Genomic DNA, 22,976 nt, shown 5'->3' with positions numbered 1-22,976 from the left:
GAGAGTCTCTACACCATCCTCTCCTCCCTCCTGCCACGCCCGGTCATCCTTTAGTTCCCAACATGCTGGTTCCTCCCTGCTATCCAACAGAAACACAATTCAAGCCCCATGTGTAATTTACATTTTCTAACAGCCACCTTAAAAAAACAGTGATTAGAAAAGGTAAGATTTAATTTTAAGAATATTTTCTTTAGTCCAATACAGTGTATTTCCATAGTATTCATTTCTAAAACGTAACCAACATATAAACATTATGGAGATATTTTACATTTTTGGTACTGTCTTTGAAATCCAGTATTTATAATTATAGCCACATTCTGAGTACTTAATAGCTTCATGTGGCTAGTGGGTATGATACTGGATAGCATGGGGCTAGAATTCTCGGACCCTGGAATCTCCCAAAGGCTTCTTCTTTCTTTGGAAGAAGAATCCCTCGATTACCAACAAGAATGCCCCATCCCCTGGGACCTGCCGTTCCCGGGCACACACACTCCTCTAAGTCCCTTCTTCACCCCTCTCAGTGAGGGCTCTGTGAGAGGAGGCCTCAAGGTCTCCCTGCGCTCCCAGCACACGGAGTCTGGCACAGCAGATTCTCGGAAAACGTCTGCAGGCGAATGTACGCATCACTCTCCACCACACTCTCAACACAGCTCATCACAACTTCTGCAGCTTTTTCCTTCGTTACTCTAGGGCCTTTCTTTACGGTGATCCCCTACATCCTAGACCCTTCCTCAAGCTACAGGAATTTGATTCTTGCCTGGAACTTCGGCCTGAAAACTCATCCTAGAAACTATGACTTCTAAACAATCTATTACGTTCACGAGTGCCTTCCAACGTGTAGCTACAATGTCAAACTGCCAAGTCACATCACATAGTAAATGATGTTTCAGGACCAGCACCTGGCTAAAACTTTCCAATTGATGTGTCACCAATGGACACAGGTGTACCTTGAGTGACAGCTGCCAAATGTTACTGGGATAAGTAGAAAAATATTTAAATTTACATCAGTCAAAACCATGTTTCATTACTGCTAAGGGCTTTCTTTCTGAAAATTCGGAATTCAGTAAAATATAACGTAACTATGCAGTGCTTAAAGACATAATGAAAACTCCTACCAAGCCCATGCAGACACACTGGTCCCTGGCTGGCCCCAGAGCACCTCCTCCAGGCACGTCCTGGCAGGAAGCGCTGAGGGCGGCACGGCCAACCCCACCCATGGCTGCGAGGCTGCACAAGAGCAAGCATGGGAAGGACAGGCACCACACTCAAACCAGCGACCTTTTCCTGTGAGCAGGCAGCAATGCAGCTAAGGTAAAGCCAACCAATTTGTTCCTAGGTTCCGTTTTTAGAACCAAAGGATATGGGAAGAACGGGTATTTCAGGATACAAACTGTGCTTAGTCGCTTGGTTGTGTTCAACTCTTTGCAATCCCATGGACTGTACCCCGTCAGCCTCCTCATTCCAAGGAGATTCTCCTTTTTATACCCCATGGACCGTATAAAAAGGCAAAGAGAGATGACACCGGAAGATGAGCCCCCATGTCCGAAGGTGTCCAGGATGCTACCGGGGAAGACCAAAGGGCAATTACTAATAGCTTTAGAAAGAATGAAGTGGCTGGGCCAAAGTGGAAACGACACTCAGTTGTGAATATGCCTGGTGGTGAAAGTAATGTCTGATGCTGTAAAGAACAATACTGTAAAGGAAGCTGGAATGTTAGGTCCATGAATCAAGATCAATTGGAGACGGTCAAGCAGGAGATGGCAAGACTGACAACTTAGAAATCAGTGAACTAAAACAGACAGGAATCAGTTCAGCTCAGTTGCACAGTTGTGTCCGATTCTTTGCGACCTCATGGACTGCAGCATGCCAGGCTTCCCTGTCCATCACCAACTCTTGGAGCTTACTCAAACTCATGTCCATAGAATCGGTGACACCATCCAACCATCTCATCCTCTGTTGTCCCCTTCCCCTCCTGCCTTCAATCTTTCCCAGCATCAGGGTCTTTTCCAATGAGTCAGTTCTTCGCATCAGGTGGCCAAAGTACTGGAGCTTCAGCTTCAGCCCTTCCAATGAATATTCAGGACTGATTTCCTTTAGGATGGACTGGATGGATCTCCTTGCTGTCCAAGGGACTCTCAAGAGTCTTCTCCAACACCACAGTTAATTCTTCGGTGCTCAGCTTTCTTTATAGTCCAACTCTCACATTCATACATGACTACTGGAAAAACCATAGCTTTGATTATATGGACCTTTGTTGGCAAAGTAATGTCTCTGCTTTTTAATATGCTGTCTAGGTTGGTCATAACTTTTCTTCCAAGGAGCACGCGTCTTTTAATTTCATGGCTGCAATAACCATCTGCAATGATTGTGCAGCCCAAGAAAATAGTCTGTCACTGTTTCCATTGTTTCCCCATCTATTTGCCCATGAAGTGATGGGACCGATGCCATGATCTTAGTTTTCTGAACGTTAAGCTTTAAACCGACTTTTTCACTCTCCTCTCTACTTTCATCAAGAGGCTCTTTAGTTCTTCTTCACTTTCTGCCATAAGCCTGCATCATCTGGATATCTGGGGTTATTGATATTTCTCCCAGCAATCCTGATTCCAGCTTGTGCTTATCCAGCCCTGCATTTCGCATGATGTATTCTGCATATAAGTTAAATAAGCAGGGTGACAATATACAGCCTTGACGTACTCCTTTCCCTATTTGGAACCAGTCTGTTGTTCTATGTCCAGTTCTAACTGTTGCTTCTTGACGTGTATACAGATTTCTTAGGAGGCAGGTCAGGTGGTCTGGTATTCCCATCTCTTGAAGAATTTTCTACAGTTTGTTGTGATCCACACAAAGGCTTTGGCGTAGTCAATAAAGCAGATGTTTTTCTGGAACTCTCTTGCTTTTTCAGTGATCCAATGGATGTTAGCAATTTCTGGTTCCTCTGCCTTTTGTAAATCCAGTTTGAACATCTGGAAGTTCACGATTCACATACTGTTGCTGGCTTGGAGAATGTTCAGCATTACTTTGCTAGTGTGTGCTAAGCTAAGTCACTTCAGTCATGTCCAACTCTGTGCAACCCCATAGACGGCAGCCCACCAGGCTCCCCCATCCCTGGGATTCTCCAGGCAAGAACACTGGAGTGGGTTGCCATTTCCTTCTCCATGAAAATATTCCATAAATGAATTTCAATAACTCTTAAACATTCCACAAAATTTCCTAAGAACCTGTGAGAATATAATACCTGGCAATCCTCTCTAAAACAGAAATTCACCTATCTGCTACATTACTGCTGATGATCTGAAATGTACATGATCTCTAAAAAATAACAGTACTGAATAAAACTGAAAGGATCATCCAAGTTCCTACATAATACCAAAGTATTATTCCAGGATTACTGAATAAATCATAGCAATTTGGTATCCTTTTCAGAAAAAAAAATCTCAGAACTTACAAGCATGTGGCATCTCACACTGTACCAACTAGGTAACAGTAAGTGAAGGTATACCCACTACAACTTCTTCACCAGCTTTTGTGTCCTGAAATATGATGTGTGATGCTAGTGTGGGAGATGAGTGCAACTGTGCAGTAGTTTGAGCATTCTTTCACACTGCCTTTCTTTGGGACGGAAATGAAAACAGACCTTTTCTAGTCCTGTGGCCACTGCTGAGTTTTCAAAACAGGCTGCCATACTGAGTGCAGCACTTTCACAGCATCATCTTTTAGGATGTGAAATAGCTCAAATGGAATCCTATCACCTCCACTAGCTTTGTTCGTAGTGATGCTTCCTAAGGCCCACTTGACTTTGCATTCCAGGATGTCTGGCTCTAGGTGAGTGATCACACCATCATGGTTTTCTGGGTCATGAAGATGTTTTTTGTATAGTTCTTCTGTGTATTCTTGCCACCTCTTCTTAGTAACTTCTGCTTCTGTTAGCTTCATACCATTTCTGTCCTTTAGTGTGCCCATCTTTGCATGAAATGTTCCCTTGGTATCTCTAATTTTCATGAAGAAATCTCTAGTCTTTCCCATTCTATTGGTTTCCTCTATTTCTTTGCATTGATCACTGAGGAAGGCTTTCTTATCTCTCCTTGCTATTCTTTGGAACTCTGCATTAAAATGGGTATATCTTTCCTTTTCTCATTTGCCTTTTGCTTCTCTTCTTGGTCCATGCGTAGAGTCTTCTTCTCTTGTGTTGTTGGAAGAGGCTGTTTGCTATGACCAGTGTGTTCTCTTGGCAAAACTCTGTTTGCCTTTGACCTGCTTTGTTTTGTACTCCAAGGCCCAATTTGCCTGTTACTCCAGGTATCTCTTAACTTCCTACTTTTACATGTAAAAGTAGGGTCAGACATGAATGGGTGAATTTAATTCAGATGACCATTCTATCTACTACTGTGGGCGAGAATACCTTAGAGGAAATGGAATAGCCCTCATATTCAACAAAAAAGTAGAAAATGTAGTACTTGGGTGCAGTCTCAAAAATGACTGAATGGGTTCCAAGGCAACCCATTCAGCATCACAGTAATCCAACTCTATGGCCCAACTAGTAATGCTGAAGAAGGTGAAGCTGAACGGTTCTATGAAGACCTACAAGAGCTTCTAGAAGTAACACCTAAAAGAGATGTTCTTTTCTGCACAGAGGATTGGAATGCAAAAGTAGGAAGTCAAGAGATACCCAGAATAACAGGCAAGTTTGGCCTTGGAGTACAAAATGAAGCAGGACAAAGGCTAACAGAGTTTTCTCATGAGAATGTGCTGGTCATAGCAAACACCCTTTCTCAAAAACCCACCAAAGACTACTCTACATATGGATATTGCCAGATAGTCAATATCAAAAGTTGATTATGTTCTTAGAAGCCAAAGATGGAGAAGCTCTATACAGTCAGTAAAAACAAGACTTGGAGCTGATTGTGGCTCAGATCATGAGCTCCTAATTGCAAAATTCAGGCTTAAATTGAAGTAGGGAAAACTACTAGGCCATTCAGGTATGACCTAAATCAAACCCCTTATGATTATACAGGGGACGTGATGAATAGATTCAAGGGATTATATCTGGTAAACAGTGTGCCTGAAGAACTATGGATGGAAGTTCATAACATTGTACAGGAGACAGTGACCAAAACCATCCTAAAGAAAAAGAAATGCGAGAAGGCAAAGTTGTTGCCTGAGAACGCCTTACAAATAACCGAGGAAAGAAGAAAAGCAAAGAAAGGCAAGGGAGAAAGGGAAAGATAGACCCAACTGAATGCAGATTTCCAAAGAATAGCAAGGAGAGATAAGAAGGACTTCTTAAATAAGCAATGCAAAGAAATAGAGGAAAACAGCAGAATGGGAAAGGCTAGTGATCTCTTCAAGAAAGCTGGAGATATTAAGGGAACATCTGTTGCAAGGATGGGTATGATAAAGGACAGAAGGTCCTTACCATTAAGGACCTAACAGAAGCAGAAGAGATTAGGAAGAGGCGGCAAGAATACACAGAAGAACTATACAAAAAACATCTTAATGACCAGGATAACCATGATAGTGTGGTTACTCCCCTAGAGCCAGACACCCTGGAGTGTGGAGTCCAGTGGGCCTTAGGAAGCATCACACTCTGATGCTGTTACAGAGCCGCACTCAATATGGCAGCAAATTTGGAAAACTCAGCAGTGGCTACAATACTGGAAAAATTCAGTTTTCATTCTAATCCCCAAGAAAGGCAATGCCAAAGAATGTTCCAACTACCATACAATTACACACATTTTACATCCTAGCAAGGTTATGCTCAAAGTTCTTCAAGCTAGGCTTCAGCAGTATGTGAAATAAGAACTTCCAGACGTACAAGCTAGGTTTCAAAGAGGCACAGGAACCAGAGATCAAATTGCCAGCATTCAATGGATCAGGGAGAAAGCAAGGGAGTTCCAAAAAAACAATCTACTTCTGCTTCTTGGGTTATGCTAAAACCTTTGTGTAATCACAACAAACTGTGGAAAATTCTCAATGAGATGGGAATAACAGACCACCTTACCTGTCTCCTGAGAAATCTGTATGTAGGCCAAGAAGCAACAATCAGAATCTTACATGGAATAACTGACTGGTTCCAAATTTGTTAAGGAGTACAACAAGGCTGTCGGAGAAGGCAATGGCACCCCACTCCGGTACTCTTGCCTGGAAAATCCCATGGATGAAGGAGCCTGGTAGGCTGCAGTCCACGGGGTCGCTAGGAGTTGGACAAGACTGAGCGACTTCACTTTCACTTTTCACTTTCATGCATTGGAGAAGGAAATGGCAACCCACTCCAGTGTTCTTGCCTGGAGAATCCCAGGGATGGGGGAGCCTGGTGGGCTTCCGTCTATGGGGTTGCACAGAGTCGGACACGACTGGAGTGACTTAGCAGTAGCAGCACAACAAGGCTGTATACTGTCACCCTGCTTAATATATGCAGAGTACATCATGGAAATGCCAGGCTGGAAGAATCACAAGCTGGAATCAAGATTGCCAGGAGAAATATCAAGAACTTCAGATATGCACATGATATCACTCTGATGGAGAAAGTGAGGAGGAACTAAACAGCCTCTTGATGAGGGTGAAAAAGCTTGTTCGAAACTGAACATAAAAAAACTATGATTATGGTGTCTGGTCCCATCATTTCATGGCAAACAGAAGGGGAAAAAGTGGAAGCAGTGACAGACTTTCTCTTCTTGGGCTCCAGAATCACTGCAGACAGTGACTGCAGCCGTGAAATTAGAAGACGCGTGCTCCTTGAAAGGGAAGCTATGACCAACCTAGACAGCACATTAAAAAGGAGAGACGTCACTTTGCCACCAAGGGTCCATATAATCAAAGCTACGGTTTTTCCAGTAGTCATGTGTAGATGTGAGAGCTGGACTATAAGGACGGCTGAGCGCCAAAGAATTCATGCTTTCTAACTGTAGTGCTGAAGAAGACTCTTTAGAGTCCGTCAGACTGCAAGGAGATGAGACAGTCAATCCTAATGGAAATCAACTCTGAATATTCATTGGAAGGACTGATTTTGAAGGTGAAGCTCCAATACTTTGGACACCTGATGCAAAGAGCTGACTCACTGGAAAAGATCCTGACGCTGGCAAAGCCTGAAAGCAACAGAAGAAGCGGGTGGGAGAGGAAGAGATGGTTAGATAGCACCACTGATGCAATGCACGTGAATCTGAGCAAACCCGAGGAGAGTGGAGGACAGAGGAACCTGCCGTGCCGCAAAGAGCTGGACATGACGTCGTGATATGAGTTAACAACATACTTGACCACCCAGCAGTCCCTGAAATCCAGCCTGGCCTTGAACTAACACAGCCACACGAACAACGATGATCAGAGCAGCGTCATTCAGCCTGATGAACTGCTGTGTGGTTAGAAAACATGGCCATGCCAGCCACGTCTGTCATAAAGAGTGGCACAAGAGTGTCCTCTTGCACTGATTTTGTTGGACCAACCGCCATCCAAGTAAAGATGGACTTTACTGCCATCTACTGGACAACAATGAGAGTCAATGCAAACCTGTGGAATCAAGCTGTGGAAAGGTGTGGATCTTGTCCTGCCCGGAATGGTAGACGTGGCCGTGTTGGGAGGCAACGGAAGGTGCCTAAAGAGGTCCCGGGGCTTCTGAGGGTTCCCCACACACACGGCCCCATCATTCTCCACACACAACCAGAAGCAGCTTTCCACAAAAGAAGTGGATTTGTACTTTGAAGATGGCAGAGTAAAGACAATTCTGCCCCTTCAAATCCTGAAAACCATCCCAAACAAGGAAAACAAGAAATACACAGTAAAACACAACTGCCACCTAAATCTGGGGGCTTGACGCACAGAGTGTGGGGATGGCACCCCTAGGGCAGCCGACAAGGGTGTGCGAGACACGTGTAACCAGACACGGGCAGGGGCAGAGGCGTCGAGGCTGCGGCATCGTCGTTCCTCATCAGCTCTCCATCTAGAACCCGCTGCCTGAGGAAGCCTAACAGCTGTCCACCGACCCGATTTCCTCCCATGTGCCTGTGACCGCTTCCTCGGACGACTGTATCTGGGGACAGGAGCCTAAGCAGACATTTGGAGAAGATTCAGACGCTGAAGTTCTAAGTGGACACTGAAAGTCAACATCGTGCCTCCCCCAGCTGGTGGCAGGGGGTGGCCATGGAGGCCAGCTAATAAACGGAGACTGGTCCAGATCTCCCCCAACTGTATTACGACACAGGCCTGGGGCAAAACTGTGACAGAAGATTGTTGTCCATCTCACATGGTTTGTGACCCTCTTATCTAATCACTATGGGAGAATGCATCTGCCCAATCAATGACCATATGACACACCTAAGGCCGTATTAATCTGCTCTGGCAACAACACTGTGTCCAGCACAGCAGCTGCAATCAGGACCCCTGGTCAGCTAAGTCTTGGTGGTCGACATTCTCCAGCATCCATCTAGTTTCTTCAAGGGCTGGACGAGTGAATTACACTGAGCTGGGAGGGACCACCACCCTGACATTTTTAGGTTCTAATGGTGGCAGTAATCTCCTCCATTCTCCCCCATCTCCCAGAGTTCAATACCGTTTTTGATGTACTATCTTGGGGATGGCAGTTTCACGTTTCCACTTGGCCTTGCCAATCAAGATAACTCTTAACTGCAGACCAAAGAACAAATGCAGGGGTCAATCTGCCAGGAGTATCAACTGTCAAGTGTATCAGTTCCAATCACATACTTGAGGGCTGGGAAGACGACTGCTGCGTGGACCACAGGGTCCGTCTTGGACCACCAGACTCGTACACTTCAGGAATGAACCATGCAGAGAATGAGGACCTGCTGCGGCTCCGAGATCAACACCTGGTGAAAGGGACTACGGTTTGTCTCTTCCCCTCAGGAAGGGAGGCTCATGAGGAGCCTGCTCTTGACCTGTGTGCAGAAGCAGAGCGGAGAAGGACGGGGGTGGACAGCGGTATCCATGAAAATGCCTGTCTGTCTCTCTACTGTGGGAGTGCAACTGACAGACACGCCCTGAGGTGCCCTAAGCCTCCCCTCGGCTCACGAGGCCACACGTCCCACACTGGCTCTTGGCCAGCAGCTGCGTGGAGAAGGAGGCCCTTTCCTCTGAGATACTGGATTCCTCTAACAGGCAGCTTCCAACCCTTCTTCACACCCTCTCTGTGCCAAGGGGTCAGACTGTGCGGTCCCCTGCCAGCTTTCCCCCCCCCGACTCCCTCCTTCTGTTCTTCCTCAGAGGCCTTCTCCCTGCATCTCCCGCATGTCTAATGCCATCATGGCACACTAAAGCCTTCAGTGAAAACCCTCATATGCTCTATGGCGATGGAAGTCAGCACACAGGGATAAACAACTTGGCCAGGTAATCCCAAGCTCAGTGAGTGGCCTGCAGTGAGATAATGTGGACCACAACTCTGGAAAGGGCTGTGGAATTAAATGACAAGCACTATAGAAGGCAGGATGGGGTAGGGAGCAGGATGTTGAGGGATTTGCGGGGGATGGGGGTGGGTGGGGGGAAGGTTCGCAGAAAGGTGAAGGCAGAGCTCTCAGATCCCCACCCGAAGATCTTGGTTGTTTCTTCACTTTGTATCAGTCAGTTCAGTTGCTCAGTTGTGTCTAACTGCAGCCCACCAAGCTTTCCTGTCCATCACCAACTCCCAGAGCTTGATCAAACTCACGTCTGTTGAGTCGGTGTCTTCCCCTTCTCCTCCTGCCTTCAGTTTTTCCCAGCATCAGGGTCTTTTCCAATGAGTCAGCTCTTCGCATCAGGTGCCAAAGTACTGAAGCTTCAGCTTCAGTATCAGTCCTTCCAATCAATATTCAGGGTAGATTTCTTTTCCGATTGACTGGTTTGACCTCCTTGCAGTCCAAGGGACTCTCAAGTGTCTTCTCCAACACCACAGCTCAAAAGCATCAATTCTGATTGACTGGTTTGACCTCCTTGCAGTCCAAGGGACTCTCTATAGTCTTCTCCAACACCAACACCACAGTTCAAAAGCATCAATTCTTCGGCGCTCAGCTTTCTTTATGGTCCAACTCTCACATTCATATATGACTACCGGAAAAACCATAGTTTTGACTATATAGACACACATATTGAAAATTACCTTAAATGTGAATGGATTAAATGAGCCAACCAAAAGACACAGACCAGCTGGGTGGATGGAAACGTGTGCATGCATGCACTGTCACTTACCACGTCACTTTACCTAGCCCTCCAAACTGCATGTAATTATCTTGCAGTGTTTAGGCTAATCATGTCTCTATTACGGCTTGCAGTTGTAATCATCTTTTTTTTGGTCTGGATATTGATTATGAAAACTGATCAACATCTTTTATTATTGTGATTATGTGACTATTATTCGCTTAATACCATTGTATCATGATTGAGCAACAGAAAATAACACAATTCTGTAACAGTAAAACTATCATTTAATAGAAAAAAAACTTCAGAGAAATTCTAGCCTTGTAGGGATGACAGTGCCTTCATGCAAGAAGAAAATGCTATTTCCCACAGTCAAGACATGGAAGCAACCCAAGTAAGTGCCTAATAATACGACTGAATAAAAAGATGTGTTGTATGATTGTATGTATATATGTGTGTATATATATGTGTGTGTGTGTGTGTGTGTGTGTATATATATATATGGTCCTCTGTGATGGTTCAGCAGGTAAATAATCTGCATGCAATGCAGGAGATGTGGGTTCAATCCCTCGGTTGGGAAGATCCCCTGGGTGAGAAAAATGGCAAACCACTCCAGTATTTGTGTCTGAAAAATTCCATGCACAGAGGAGCCTGGAGGCTACAGTCCAAAGGGTCGCAAAGAGGTGGACATGACTGAGTGACTAAGCATATATATACATATATATAGATGGAATATTACTCAGTCATAAAAATGAACAAAATAGTGCCATTTGCAGCAATGTAAATGGACCTAGAGCATATTATGTTTAGTGAAACAAGTCAGAGAAAGACAAATACTATATGATATCAATCACTTGGAATCTAAAAAATGCTACACATAAATGTATATACAAAATAGAAACAGACTCACAGATAGAGAAAACAAATTTGTGGTTAACAAAAGGGAGAGGGAAGTGGGGAGGGACAATTTAGGGGTTTGAGATTAACAGATAAAACTAGCATATATAAGGAAGATATATAAAGGAAGCAACAAGGATATACTGTACAGCACAAGGAATTACACCATTATCTTATAACAACCTATAATAGAATATAAAAATCTGCAAGCAATAAATGCTGGAGAGGGTGTGGAGAAAAGGGAACCCTCCTACACTGTTGGTGGGAATGCAAACTAGTACAGCCACTATGGAGAACAGTGTGGCGATTCCTTAAAAAATTGCAAATAGAACTACCTTATGACCCAGCAATCCCACCTCTGGGCATACACACCGAGGAAACCAGAATTGAAAGAGACACATGTACCCCAATGTTCATCGCAGCACTGTTTATAATAGCCAGGACATGGAAACAACCTAGATGTCCATCAGCAGATGAATGGATAAGAAAGCTGTGGTACATATACACAATGGAGTATTACTCAGCCATTAAAAAGAATACATTTGAATCAGTTCTGATGAGATGGATGAAACTGGAGCCGATTATACAGAGTGAAGTAAGCCAGAAAGAAAAACACCAATACAGTATACTAACACATATATATGGAATTTAGAAAGATGGCAATGACGACCCTGTATGCAAGACAGCAAAAAAGACACAGAGGTGTATAACGGACTTTTGGACTCAGAGGGAGAGGGAGAGGGTGGGATGATTTGGGAGAATGGCATTGTAACATGTATACTATCATGTAAGAATCGAATCGCCAGTCTATGTCTGACACAGGATACAGCATGCTTCGGGCTGGTGCACGGGGATGACCCAGAGAGATGTTATGGAGAGGGAGGTGGGAGGGGGGTTCATGTTTGGGAACACATGTACACCCATGGTGGATTCATGTCAATGTATGGCAAAACCAATACAGTATTGCAAAGTTAAAAAAAAAAAGATTAAAAAAAATTTGAATATAATCTCCAAAGATACTAAATCACTAGGCTGTACACCTGAAACTAATACAATATTGTAAATCAATCATATTCCAATTTAAAAAAAGAACAAAATGCTATAAAAAGGAACTTTGAAAGATAAAGAGCTGCAACTAATTGGTACTTCAGAGAAAGACAGAATAAAAAACACATTTCTACTCTGAAAGAAATAATACAAAGTTCCCAGAACTCTATGGCACATCCTTCCAGACTGAAGTGCCCACCACAATTAATGAAAAAAATTTCCATATGATGGCATATCACCGTAACATTTCAGAATACAAGAAATAAAGAAACTTTAAAAGATGTTTTCAGAGATAAAAACAAAACCCAAACCAGGGCATCTGCAAAGGATCTGTCATAAGAATAGCACAGAAAGTTCAAAAGCCATACAACACTACAGTACAACAGTACAGTACTTATACCTCAGGGGGCAACTGGTTTATAACCAAGAATTTTGTATCCAACCAAATCATTAATCATATGACAGGGCAGAAGAGGAGTTTCAGATATCTGAGACCTCAAAAACTTTACTTTCCAGGCACCACTTTTGGGGATGCTATTGGAGGATATGTCCCACCGAAACAAAGGAGAGATGGGCGTCAGGAAGCAGAGAGAGGTGAAGGAACTCCTCAGGAAAATGCTGGGGCAAGGCCAGGATAAGGCCTCGGCATCAGGTACGGGGGTGGCCAGTCCAGATGTGAGCAGGGCTGAGATTCCACAAGACAATCAAACCAATGAAACAGTTAAGCCATCTGCAGCCAGAGAACACTTGGACACCTGGCAGAAAACGTAGGGTTTAATTAGCAGTAAAGACATGGAAAACTGCTTCCTCCTTCAAACAAACAACAGAGGCCGCAGCTCTAACAAGTGAAAGACAAGTGTTGTTAACTCTAGGGACAAAAAACTGAAAGGAAAAGAAATATAATCATGGTACAAATGTAAGCTTAACTGTGAAAAGTGTTTATAGGTCCTGATGTAAAACTGACATCTGATCTAAACCAATTCTACTGTAACTAATTGGGAGAACAGGGGAGAGAAAGAGAGCTGAATCAGTACCGTATGTCCCAAACTGAAGAGAGATCAACACATAGAGGTCTAATCATATTGTTTCAAAATATAAACACCAAAATAACAGCTGAAAGAACTGAATGAGTGCTTCTGGGGAGAGTGGAATAGGAGGGAGGAGGTGAGGGTTCCTTTTTAATAAGCTGTCCTTGATAAAAATAAAAAAACAGATTGACCAACTCATTCAGCAAGCTGCAGAACAATCATGTACAAGATGATCCTATTTTTTAAAAATGTAAGTTATAAAGGACATAAGTATAAACAGATATGCTGGTATTACATAAGTAAGAAGATGTATCGGTGTAAAGGCAGGAAGAAAAAACCCAAATGCCATCAATGGCCTCCTCCAGGTGGCAATGGAGGGCTGGGGGGACTTTCCTTTCCATTTGTTTTTAATTATACAACACAAAAGTGGTAGGATTACAGCTGTTTTATTTTTCAAGTAATTACATTGTATGTATATTTTGAAACCATCTTAGTAAGCAAAACTGAACGTGTGTATCTATGCCTGTGGTATCAGTTCAGTTTAGTTCAGTTGCTCAGTCGTGTCCAGCTCTTTGCAACCCTGTGGACTGCAGCACGCCAGGCCTCCCTGTCCATCACCAACTCCGGGAGCTTACTCAAACTCATGTCCATCTCATCCTGTCATCTTCTCCTCCTGCTTTCAATCTTTCCCAGCATCAGAGTCTTTTCAAGTGAGTCAGCTCTTCGCATCAGGTGGCCAAAGTATTGGAGTTTCAGCTTCAGTATCAGTCCTTCCAGTCAATATTCAGGTTGATTTCCTTAAGGATTGACTGGTTTGATCTTGCAGTCCAAGGGACTCTCAAGAGTCTTCTCCAGCACCACAGTTCAAAAGCATCAATTCTTTGGCTCTCAGCTTTCTTTACAGCCCAGCTCTCACATGCATGCACATGCATGACTACTGGAAAACCATGATCTTGACTAGACCACCATAACGGTGGTGTCATCTGCACATCTGAGGTTATTGATGTTTCTCCCGGCACTCTTGATTCCAGCTTGTGCTTCATCCAGCCCAGTGTTTCTCATGATGTACTCTGCATATAAGTTAAACAAGCAGGGTGACAATATACAGCCTTGACATACTCCTTTTCCTATTTGGAACCAGTCTGTTGTTCCATGTCCAGTTCTAACTGTTGCTTCCTGACCTGCATACAGATTTCTCAAGAGGCAGGTTAGGTGGTCTGGGATTCCCATCTCTTTCAGAATTTTCCAGTTTATTGTGATTCACATAGTCAAAGGCTTTGGCATAGTCAATAAAGCAGAAATAGATGTTTTTCTGGAACTCTCTTGCTTTTCTGATGACCAGTGGATGTTGGCAATTTGATCTCTGGTTCCTTTGCCTTTTCTAAAACCATCTTGAACATCTGGAATTTCACGGTTCATGTACTGTTGAAGCCTGGCTTGGAGAATTTTGAGCATTACTTTACTAGCATGTGAGATGAATGCAATTGTGTGGTAGTTTGAGCATTCTTTGGCATTGGCTTTCTTTGAGACTAATGAAAACTGACCTTTTCCAGTTCTGTGGAAAAGGCAATCAGCAGTCCTACTGCTGAGTTTTCCGAATTTGCTGGCATATTAAATGAAGCACTTTCACGGCATCATCTTTTAGGATTTGAAATAGCTCAACTGGAATTTCGTCACCTCCACTAGCTTTGTTCATGGTGATGCTTCCTAAGGCCCAAAGGCCCACTTGACTTCACATTCTAGGATGTCTGGCTCTAGGTGAGTGATCAAACCATCGTGATTATCTGGGTTGTGAAGATCTTTTTTATACAGTTCTTATGTGTATTCTTGCCACCTTTTCTTAATATCTTCTTCTGTTAGGTCCATATCATTTCTGTCCTTTATTGAGCCCATCTTTGCATGAAATGTTCCCTTGGTATCTCTAATTTTCTTGAAGAGATCTCTAGGCTTTCCCATTCTATTGGTTTCCTCTATTTCTTTGAATTGATCACTGAGGAAGGCTTATTTCTCATTGCTATTCTTTGGAACTCTGCATTCAAATGGGTATATCTTTCCTTTCCTCCTTTGCTTTTTGCTTCTCTTCTTTTCACAGCTATTTGTAAGGCCTCCTCAGACAACCATTTTGCTTTCTTGCATTTCTTTTTCTTGGGGATGGTCTTGCTCCCTGTCTCCTGTTAAATGTCATGAACCTCCATCCATAGTTCATCAGGCACTCTATCAGATCGAGTCCCTTAAATCTATTTCTCACTTCCACTGTTTTAGGTCATACGTGAATGGTTTAATGATTTTCCTTACTTTCTTCAATTTCAGTCTGAATTTGGCAATAAGGAGTTCACGATATGAACCACAGTCAGCTCCCAGTCTTGTTTTTGCTGGCTGTATAGAGCTTCTCCATCTTTGGCTGCAGAGAATATAATCAATTTGAGTTCGGTGTTGACCATCTGGTGATGTCCATGTGTAGAGTTTTCTCTTGTGTTGTTGGAAGAGAGTGTTTGCTATGACCAGTGGCTTCCCTTTGCAAAACTCTATTAGCCTTTGCCCTGCTTCATTCCATATTCCAAGGCCAAATTTGCCTGTTACTCCAGGTGTTTCTTGACTTCCTACTTTTGCATTCCAGTTCCCTATAATTAAAAGGACATCTTTTTTGGGTGTTATTTCTAGAAGGTCTTCTAGGTCTTCATAGAACCATTCAACTTCAGCTTCTTCAGTGTTACTGGTCAGGGTTATAGACTTGGATTACTCTGATATTGAATGGTTTGCCTTGGAAACGAACAGAGATCATTCTGTTGTTTTTGAGATTGCATCCAAGTACTGCATTTCGGACTCTTTTGTTGGCTATGATGGCTACTCCATTTCTTCTAAGGGATTCTTGCCCACAGTAGTAGATATAATGGTCATCTGAGTTAAATTCACCCATTCCAGTCCACTTTAGTTCTCTGATTCCTAAAACATCGATGTTCACTCTTGCCATCTCCTGTGTGACCATTTCCAGTTTGCCTTGATTCATGGACCTAACATTCGAGGTTCCTATACAATATTGCTCTTACAGTATTGGACCTTGCTTCTGTCACCAGTCACATCCACAACTGGGTGTTGTTTTTGCTTTGGCTCTGTCTCTTCATTCTTTGTGGGAGTTATTTCTCCACTGATCTCCAGTAGCGTGTTGGGCACCTACCGACCTGGGGTGGAGAAGGAAATGGCAACCCACTCTAGTACTTTGGCCTGGGAAATTCCACGGATGCAGGAGCCTGGTGGGCTGCAATCCATGGGGTCACAAAGAGTCGGACATGACTGAGTGACTTCACCTTCTTTCTATAGTTCCTTTTGGAGAAGGAAATGGCAACCCACTCCAGTGTTCTTGCCTGGAGAATCCCATGGATGGAGAGGCCTGGTGGGCTGCAGTCTATTGGGTCACAAAGAGTCGGACATGACTAAGCAACTAACACACACACACACACACACACACACACACACACACACACACACAGTGACCTGGGGAGCTTGTCTTTCAGTGTCCTATCTTTTTGCCTTTTCATACTGTTCATGGGGTTCTCAAGGCAAGAATACTGAAGTCGTTTGCCATTCCCTTCTCCAGTGGACCACATTTTGTCTATATGGTGTTGCTGCTGCTAAGTCACTTCAGTCATGCCCGACTCTGTGTGATCCCATAGATGGCAGCCCACCAGACTCGTCTGTCCATAGGATTCTCCAGGGAAGAATATTGGAGTAAGTTGCCATTTCCTTTTCCAATGCATGCATGCATGCTAAGTCGCTTCAGTCATGTCCAATTCTGTGTGACCCAATGGACAGCAGCCCACCAGGCCCCTCTGTCTACAAGATTCTCCAGGCAAGAATACTGGAGTGGGTTGCCACTTCCTTCTCCATCTATGGTATTGTATACAGAAAAAAGGACAGGAAAAGTTCACAGGAAACCATTAACACGCTAAAGGGTAACTGTGGTTGCTTACCTCTTGGGACCTGGAGGAGGGGTGGGTGTGCAAACAGGGGCGTTATCCACCTTCCCCACAATGTGCACGTGGTGCTCTCAAGCAAACAGAGTCCACAGTCCTACTGATGTGTGAACCAGAAGGCATAAGACAAGGGGAAGGAGAGCCAGTGGGGAGATAGACAGGATGGAGAGGCGGTTGGCTAAATCATGCTGGGCAAACCAAAAACTTCCTTGACCCTATGTGACTTTCCAGTCTGCTGGTGTGGGCCTACACTGCAAGGACCAAACATCACCTAACACAGGCAAGTGTATGCTACAGCTCTACAGCTCTACAGCTACAAGGCACCCCTGAAACGAGAGGATACTGCTTCGCCATGTATGTCTGAGCCCAAGCGGGGAGACACAGCAAGACAAACTGTTTGCTTAACAGTAAGGAAGCCTAATTATCTGAGAACTTATTCTCAGGCAAGACTTTAATACAATATGTATTTAAGAGAAATTAAGAGTGCCTTAATTTATACAAAGGTCTGTGAATGTTTTAGGGTGACAATATACAGCCTTGACGTACTCCTTTTCCTATTTGGAACCAGTCTGTTGTTCCATGTCCAGTTCTAACTGTTGCTTCCTGACCTGCATACAGATTTCTCAAGATTGCAGGGAGAAATATCAATAACCTCAGATATGCAGATGACACCACCCTTATGGCAGAAAGTGAAGAGGAACTAAAAAGCCTCTTGATGAAAGTGAAAGAGGAGAGCGAAAAAGTTGGCTTAAAGCTCAACACTCAGAAAACGAAGATCATGGCATCCGGTCCCATCACTTCATGGGAAATAGATGGGGAAACAGTGGAAACAGTGTCAGACTTATTTTTTTGGGCTCCAAAATCACTTCAGATGGTGACTGCAGCCATGAAATTAAAAGACGCTTACTCCTTGGAAGCAAAGTTATGACCAACCTAGACAGCATATTCAAAAGCAGAGACATTACTTTGCCGACTAAGGTCCATCTAGCCAAGGCTATGGTTTTTCCAGTGGTCACGTATGGATGTGAGAGTTGGACTGTGAAGAAGGCTGAGCGCCAAAGAATTGATGCTTTTGAACTATGGTGTTGGAGAAGACTCTTGAGAGTCCCTTGGACTGCAAGGAGATCCAACCAGTCCATTCTGAAGGAGATCAGCCCTGGGTGTTCTTTGGAAGGAGTGATGCTAAAGCTGAAACTCCAGTACTTTGGCCACCACATGCGAAGAATTGACTCATTGGAAAGACTCTGATGCTGGGAGGGATTGGGGGCAGGAGGAGAAGGGGACGACAGAGGATGAGATGGCTGGATGGCATCACGGACTCGATGGACATGAGTCTGAGTGAACTCCGGGAGATGGTGATGAACAGGGAGGCCTGACGTGCTGCGATTCATGGGGTCGCAAAGAGTCGGACACGACTGAGCGACTGAACTGAACTGAATGTTTTAGGAAAATAAATAGAATGGTATGCTAGGAAATCTTTATTTTTAATTAAAATGACTAGTGTCACTATGTCTAAAGCAAATTCATCAACTGAATTTATATTACTTTAACTGACCGCATGGCAGCAGCAGAGGCTATTATTTAAATGACTGAAGACTATCCAGGAGTCTTTGTGGCAGGCCCCCAGTAGTCAGTGGGAGGGCCAGGGCTGGTCTCGGGTGGCAGACCTCACTCGGGCCTCAGGCCTCATGTTCACAAGGGGCAAGGGTTTGGCCCTCTCTGAACTGTGGGCTCTGCTACTGTGTTAGGCCTCTGTTCAGTGGCTGTGATGGAACCACTCAACAGATTCAAAAGAATTACTACTACTATACCATCAAAAATCTCTCTGTTCTTTTTTGTATGAAAAGGTTTCATTGTTCTTGTCTCACTTCTTCCCCCCACAGACTTTAGTTCACAGAAAATACAACGTTTTGCTATTGAAACATAGTATCAAAAGACACTCAACAAAATCAATATAGTAATTATTTAAGGAATGCTAAGAATGCTTTCAATAAAACTATTATTATCTCTGCCTCCAGTCTGACTCAACACTTCAGTTGCTAAAAAAAAAAACAAGAAACAACAAAGAAACAAACAAAAACTTTATCATGATCTGTTTACACAGCCGTACAGATCAAAAAATAACAAGAGCTCATAAAACCAGCTTAGAGAACATCTCTCTGGTTTTAAAATCTGTACTCCCCGACAGGCAACACCACCATTCAAATTCCAGCCTTGGCCTAGTCAAGAGGTCTGCCTGGAGCCTTTCCAAGAGTTCCTACCGGTATGGTTGGGATGCTGGAGTGGTAGAATTTTACGATGTAAGAAATGAATACTTGGGTGATAACTCATATAAAACTTCTAGAGCAACTGTATCATATACTACTTGGCCTTTAACTTTCCCCCATCCCAAATTCAAATTCTTTGCACTAAAAATAAGATTTCAAGTATGACACAACTATTAACACCAGGGATATCTGGGCAAATAGTATTTGGAAGTTCTTTGTCCTATTCTTGCAATTTTTCTCTAAGTTTTAAATTATTTCCAAATAAAAACTTAAAAAAAAAAGAAGCATTTTTCTGTATATGAGTCTGGGCAGCTGGCTCATATCTGCACCCAGGGTGGCTCAGATGAGCCCAGGCAAACCAGGCATTCCACAAATGTCTTCTAATCTCAACAATCTTTGAGAAAGTAACATGATCCCAAAGTTTATTTGGATTTTCAACATTGACAAATTTTTTAAAAATATGTTCTTTTGTATCTGAAGATTACAATAACAAAATGATTTTGATTAAAAGGAAAAAACCAATACAGTATCACTACTTACTCTATGAATTATACCAGCTGAATGTAGATGTTTAATACCACAGAGCATCTGGTAAAGAAGGTAGGACATTCTTTCATGGTCCAGCTCCATGTGAATAACCTGACATAAGTTAGCATCCATTAATTCCATAACCAAATACCTGAGGAAATAAATGATCAGCCATGTACACATGAAAATCATCCAAATTCCTTCATGGTATTACATCAGAATTTTTATTAAAAAGTAATAACTTCATGCCTAGTCACTGTACTGGCTAAAGTAAAAAGATAACTCGCTTTTATTAGGTATCTTGATTTATAAGCTATCTTGAAAAGAAGCAATTTTTATATCATAGTAAATAGAATCTCAAACATGCAAAGTCTCCTATATTTAAAATTTTTTGCTATTGGGTCATTCTCACCAATACAGAAACCATGCCGTTGCTGTTTGCATCTTAGGAAAAGTTTTGACCTTCCCTCCCCTACCAGCTACGATCCTGTATTTTTGCTCTTCCTGCAAGCAAAACTCCCCAAAGAGGTATCTACACTCATCATCTTCAATTTTTTTCTCCCATTTTTCCTTAATCTCACTTTAATTAGGTTTTTGCCCCCACCACTTTGCTGAAACTGTCCTCAAGGATCCTGACACTTTCTGTGCTGCTAAACCCAGTGGCTAGTCCTACAATCCTGGCTGGCCGTGACTTTCTCTTACCACTGGCTTCTTGCTGCTGGAGTGCCAGCACCTGTTCTTGGCCATCTCTTCTCTACTGTACTCACAGTCATGATGATCATCTCTGGTTTCTGATCTCAAGGCTTTAAATACCATCTATAGACTGCCAACTCTCAAATTAATACATTCACCCCAGACATCCCACCTGAACTCCAGGCTCACTTATCTAACGGACTGCTTCACAGATCAGTTTGGGTGCCCAACAGACTCCCTGTCTAAAACTGAGCTCCTGATTCCACACCACCCCCAAATCTGTTCTTCCTATAGCTTTCCTCATCTCAGTTGAGAGAACTTTCATCCTTCTGGTGAGCACCTGAGCCAAAATTCCAAATGTTCTCAGCAACTCCTTCTCTCAAACCACACAAAGCCTCTCTCAAAGCCTCTCTAAGAGCAAACACTGGGGTTCTATCTTCAAAACAGTGTCAACCATCCAATCTCGTGCCTTTACCGTCACCATCACCCCTTTGGTCTAAATGTAGCCACAATAATCTCTCATCCGAACTGCTGCGATAGCCTCCTGACTGGTCTTCCATGTTCTACCCCATACAGTGGATTCTCAGACCAGAAACCAAGTTACTGTTTTAAAATGTAAGTTAGATAAACTCAGTCTTCTACTGAAAGTCTACCTTGTAAAGGGAAGTCCTTACAACGGCCGAGAGGCCCAGCAGTGTCGGCCCTGCCACTTCTTTGAGCCGATCTCTTCTACTTTCCTCTGCTTCCTTAGATCCAGCCGAACAGGCTCTTGCTCTTCAAGAGCACACACCAGGCACACTCCCATGTCTGCTCCTTTACGCTGCTTGTCCCCTCTATCTTCGAAAAGTATGACTGTGTTTACTTTGGTTTTCGCTGTGCTGGGTCTTCGCTGATGCACGGGTCTTCCCCAGATGCAGCGAGCAGTGGGTGCTCTCTTGCTGCAGCGCATGGGCTTCTCATTGCAGGGGCCTCTCCTTTTGTGGAACTCGGCTCCCATGACTTACGGGCTCAGCAGCTGCAGCACGTGGGCTCAGGAGCTGTGGCTCCCAAGTGTTAGAGAGCTGGCTCAGTAGTTGTGCCACGTGGGCTCAGCTGCTCCGTGGCATGGGGGACCTTCCTGGATCAGGGATCGAACCCCTGCTTCCTGCTCTGGCAGGTAGATTCTTTAGCACTGAGCCGCCAGGGAAGCCCACTCCTCCTATCTTGATACTGCCTTTCTCAAAATATCTGTAAGACGAACCCCCTCATTTCCTTCAAGGCTTCTCCAGATGTCACCAGTCCCATGAGGTCCTTCCCTAACTATTCTACTTAAAACTGCAGCCTGACTCCTAACCCCCCGCACTTCTGATCCCTCTCACTCAGCTAATTTCTTCCACATTTGCCACATTCTAACGAATGACATAATTTCCCTATTTGTTATGTTGATTATCTTCCCTGGTTTTCCTTCAAGCTCTAGGAAGAAATATGATCATCTGCAATTCTTAAATAATGAAAGAAATTTTTGCCTGTTTTGCTCACTAAGTATGTCAAGTTCAAGAGAGTGCTTAGCACACAGCTGGCAATCAAATTTTCCTTTTGGCTGTGCAACTGAAAGCATGGCAGCCTAACCACTGGACCACCAGGGAATTTCTAGCAATCAAATATTTGTTGAGTGAATAAACCAATAAATTTAAGATAAAGTTGGGCATTATATCTCAATAATAGATTAATATTTCATTTCATTGTTAGTAAACATTTCTATTTCAGATTTTGGAAAACATATAATATTTCATCACTTACCTATTTCATATAACAACCGTAAACACTTAAACCCTACAATCCTGGATTTTAGGGGACTAGAGAAAAACATTTGATATTTCAGTAAAGCAAATCAGCAGTATTAATGGCACTGTCTTCTCCAAGGAATCCACTTTCAGTCATCCTTTATCTGTTGTAAAAATGATAACTGTCTAGGGATAAGCACGTGCGTGCTAAGTTGCTTCAGTATGTCTGACTCTTTGCAACCCTGTAGACTATAGCCTGCCAGGCTCCTCTGTCCAAGGGATTCTCCAAGCAAGAATACTGGACTGGGTCGCCATGCCCTTCTCCAGGGCGTCTTCCCCACTCAGGGACTGAACCAGGACCTCTTACGTCTCCTACATTGGTAGGCCAGTTCCTTACCACTAGAGCCACCGGAGAAGTCCACAGGTACAAGCAGTTGAATATTATTATTCATTTTCCTTACTGTTTGTATCTCATAGTGAACAGTGGCTAAGATATCATTTAAAAATGTATTATTGTCTGCATTTCCTAAGTTAAAAAAAGCAGTCATGTTCTCTTAAATTCTCAGTCTTTCATGCATAGTGTATTACTGAATAAAAATTATACTTACACATCTTGAAATTCTTCTAGAGTTTTTTGTGGTGTAAACACATTTAACAAACTAATTATCT

The 22,976-nt window shown here is 43.3% G+C and overlaps 1 protein-coding gene across 13 annotated transcripts in view; it reads right to left on the bottom strand.

Moving 5' to 3' along the window:
* The window catches only part of MAPK9 (mitogen-activated protein kinase 9), a 70,498-nt gene that overhangs the window by 14,741 nt on the left and 32,781 nt on the right, over positions 1 to 22,976 (bottom strand). For 9 of the 13 annotated variants that reach the window (XM_069588953.1, XM_069588956.1, XM_069588964.1 and 6 more), the window contains 2 exons: positions 22,916 to 22,974; positions 19,864 to 20,002 (listed from right to left, as the gene is read on the bottom strand). The exons of the other annotated variants lie outside the window; for them this stretch is intronic. In XM_069588953.1, coding sequence (XP_069445054.1) covers positions 19,864 to 20,002; positions 22,916 to 22,974 — 198 coding nt within the window. The remainder of the gene's footprint in view (positions 1 to 19,863; positions 20,003 to 22,915; positions 22,975 to 22,976) is intronic. 13 annotated transcript variants of the gene reach the window in all.

Source organism: Ovis canadensis, chromosome 5, assembly GCF_042477335.2.
Source record: "Ovis canadensis isolate MfBH-ARS-UI-01 breed Bighorn chromosome 5, ARS-UI_OviCan_v2, whole genome shotgun sequence".
Taxonomy (NCBI): domain Eukaryota; kingdom Metazoa; phylum Chordata; class Mammalia; order Artiodactyla; family Bovidae; genus Ovis; species Ovis canadensis.
The sequence above is the reverse complement of the archived record's forward strand: the minus strand, read 5'-3'. Positions and strand labels throughout refer to the sequence as shown.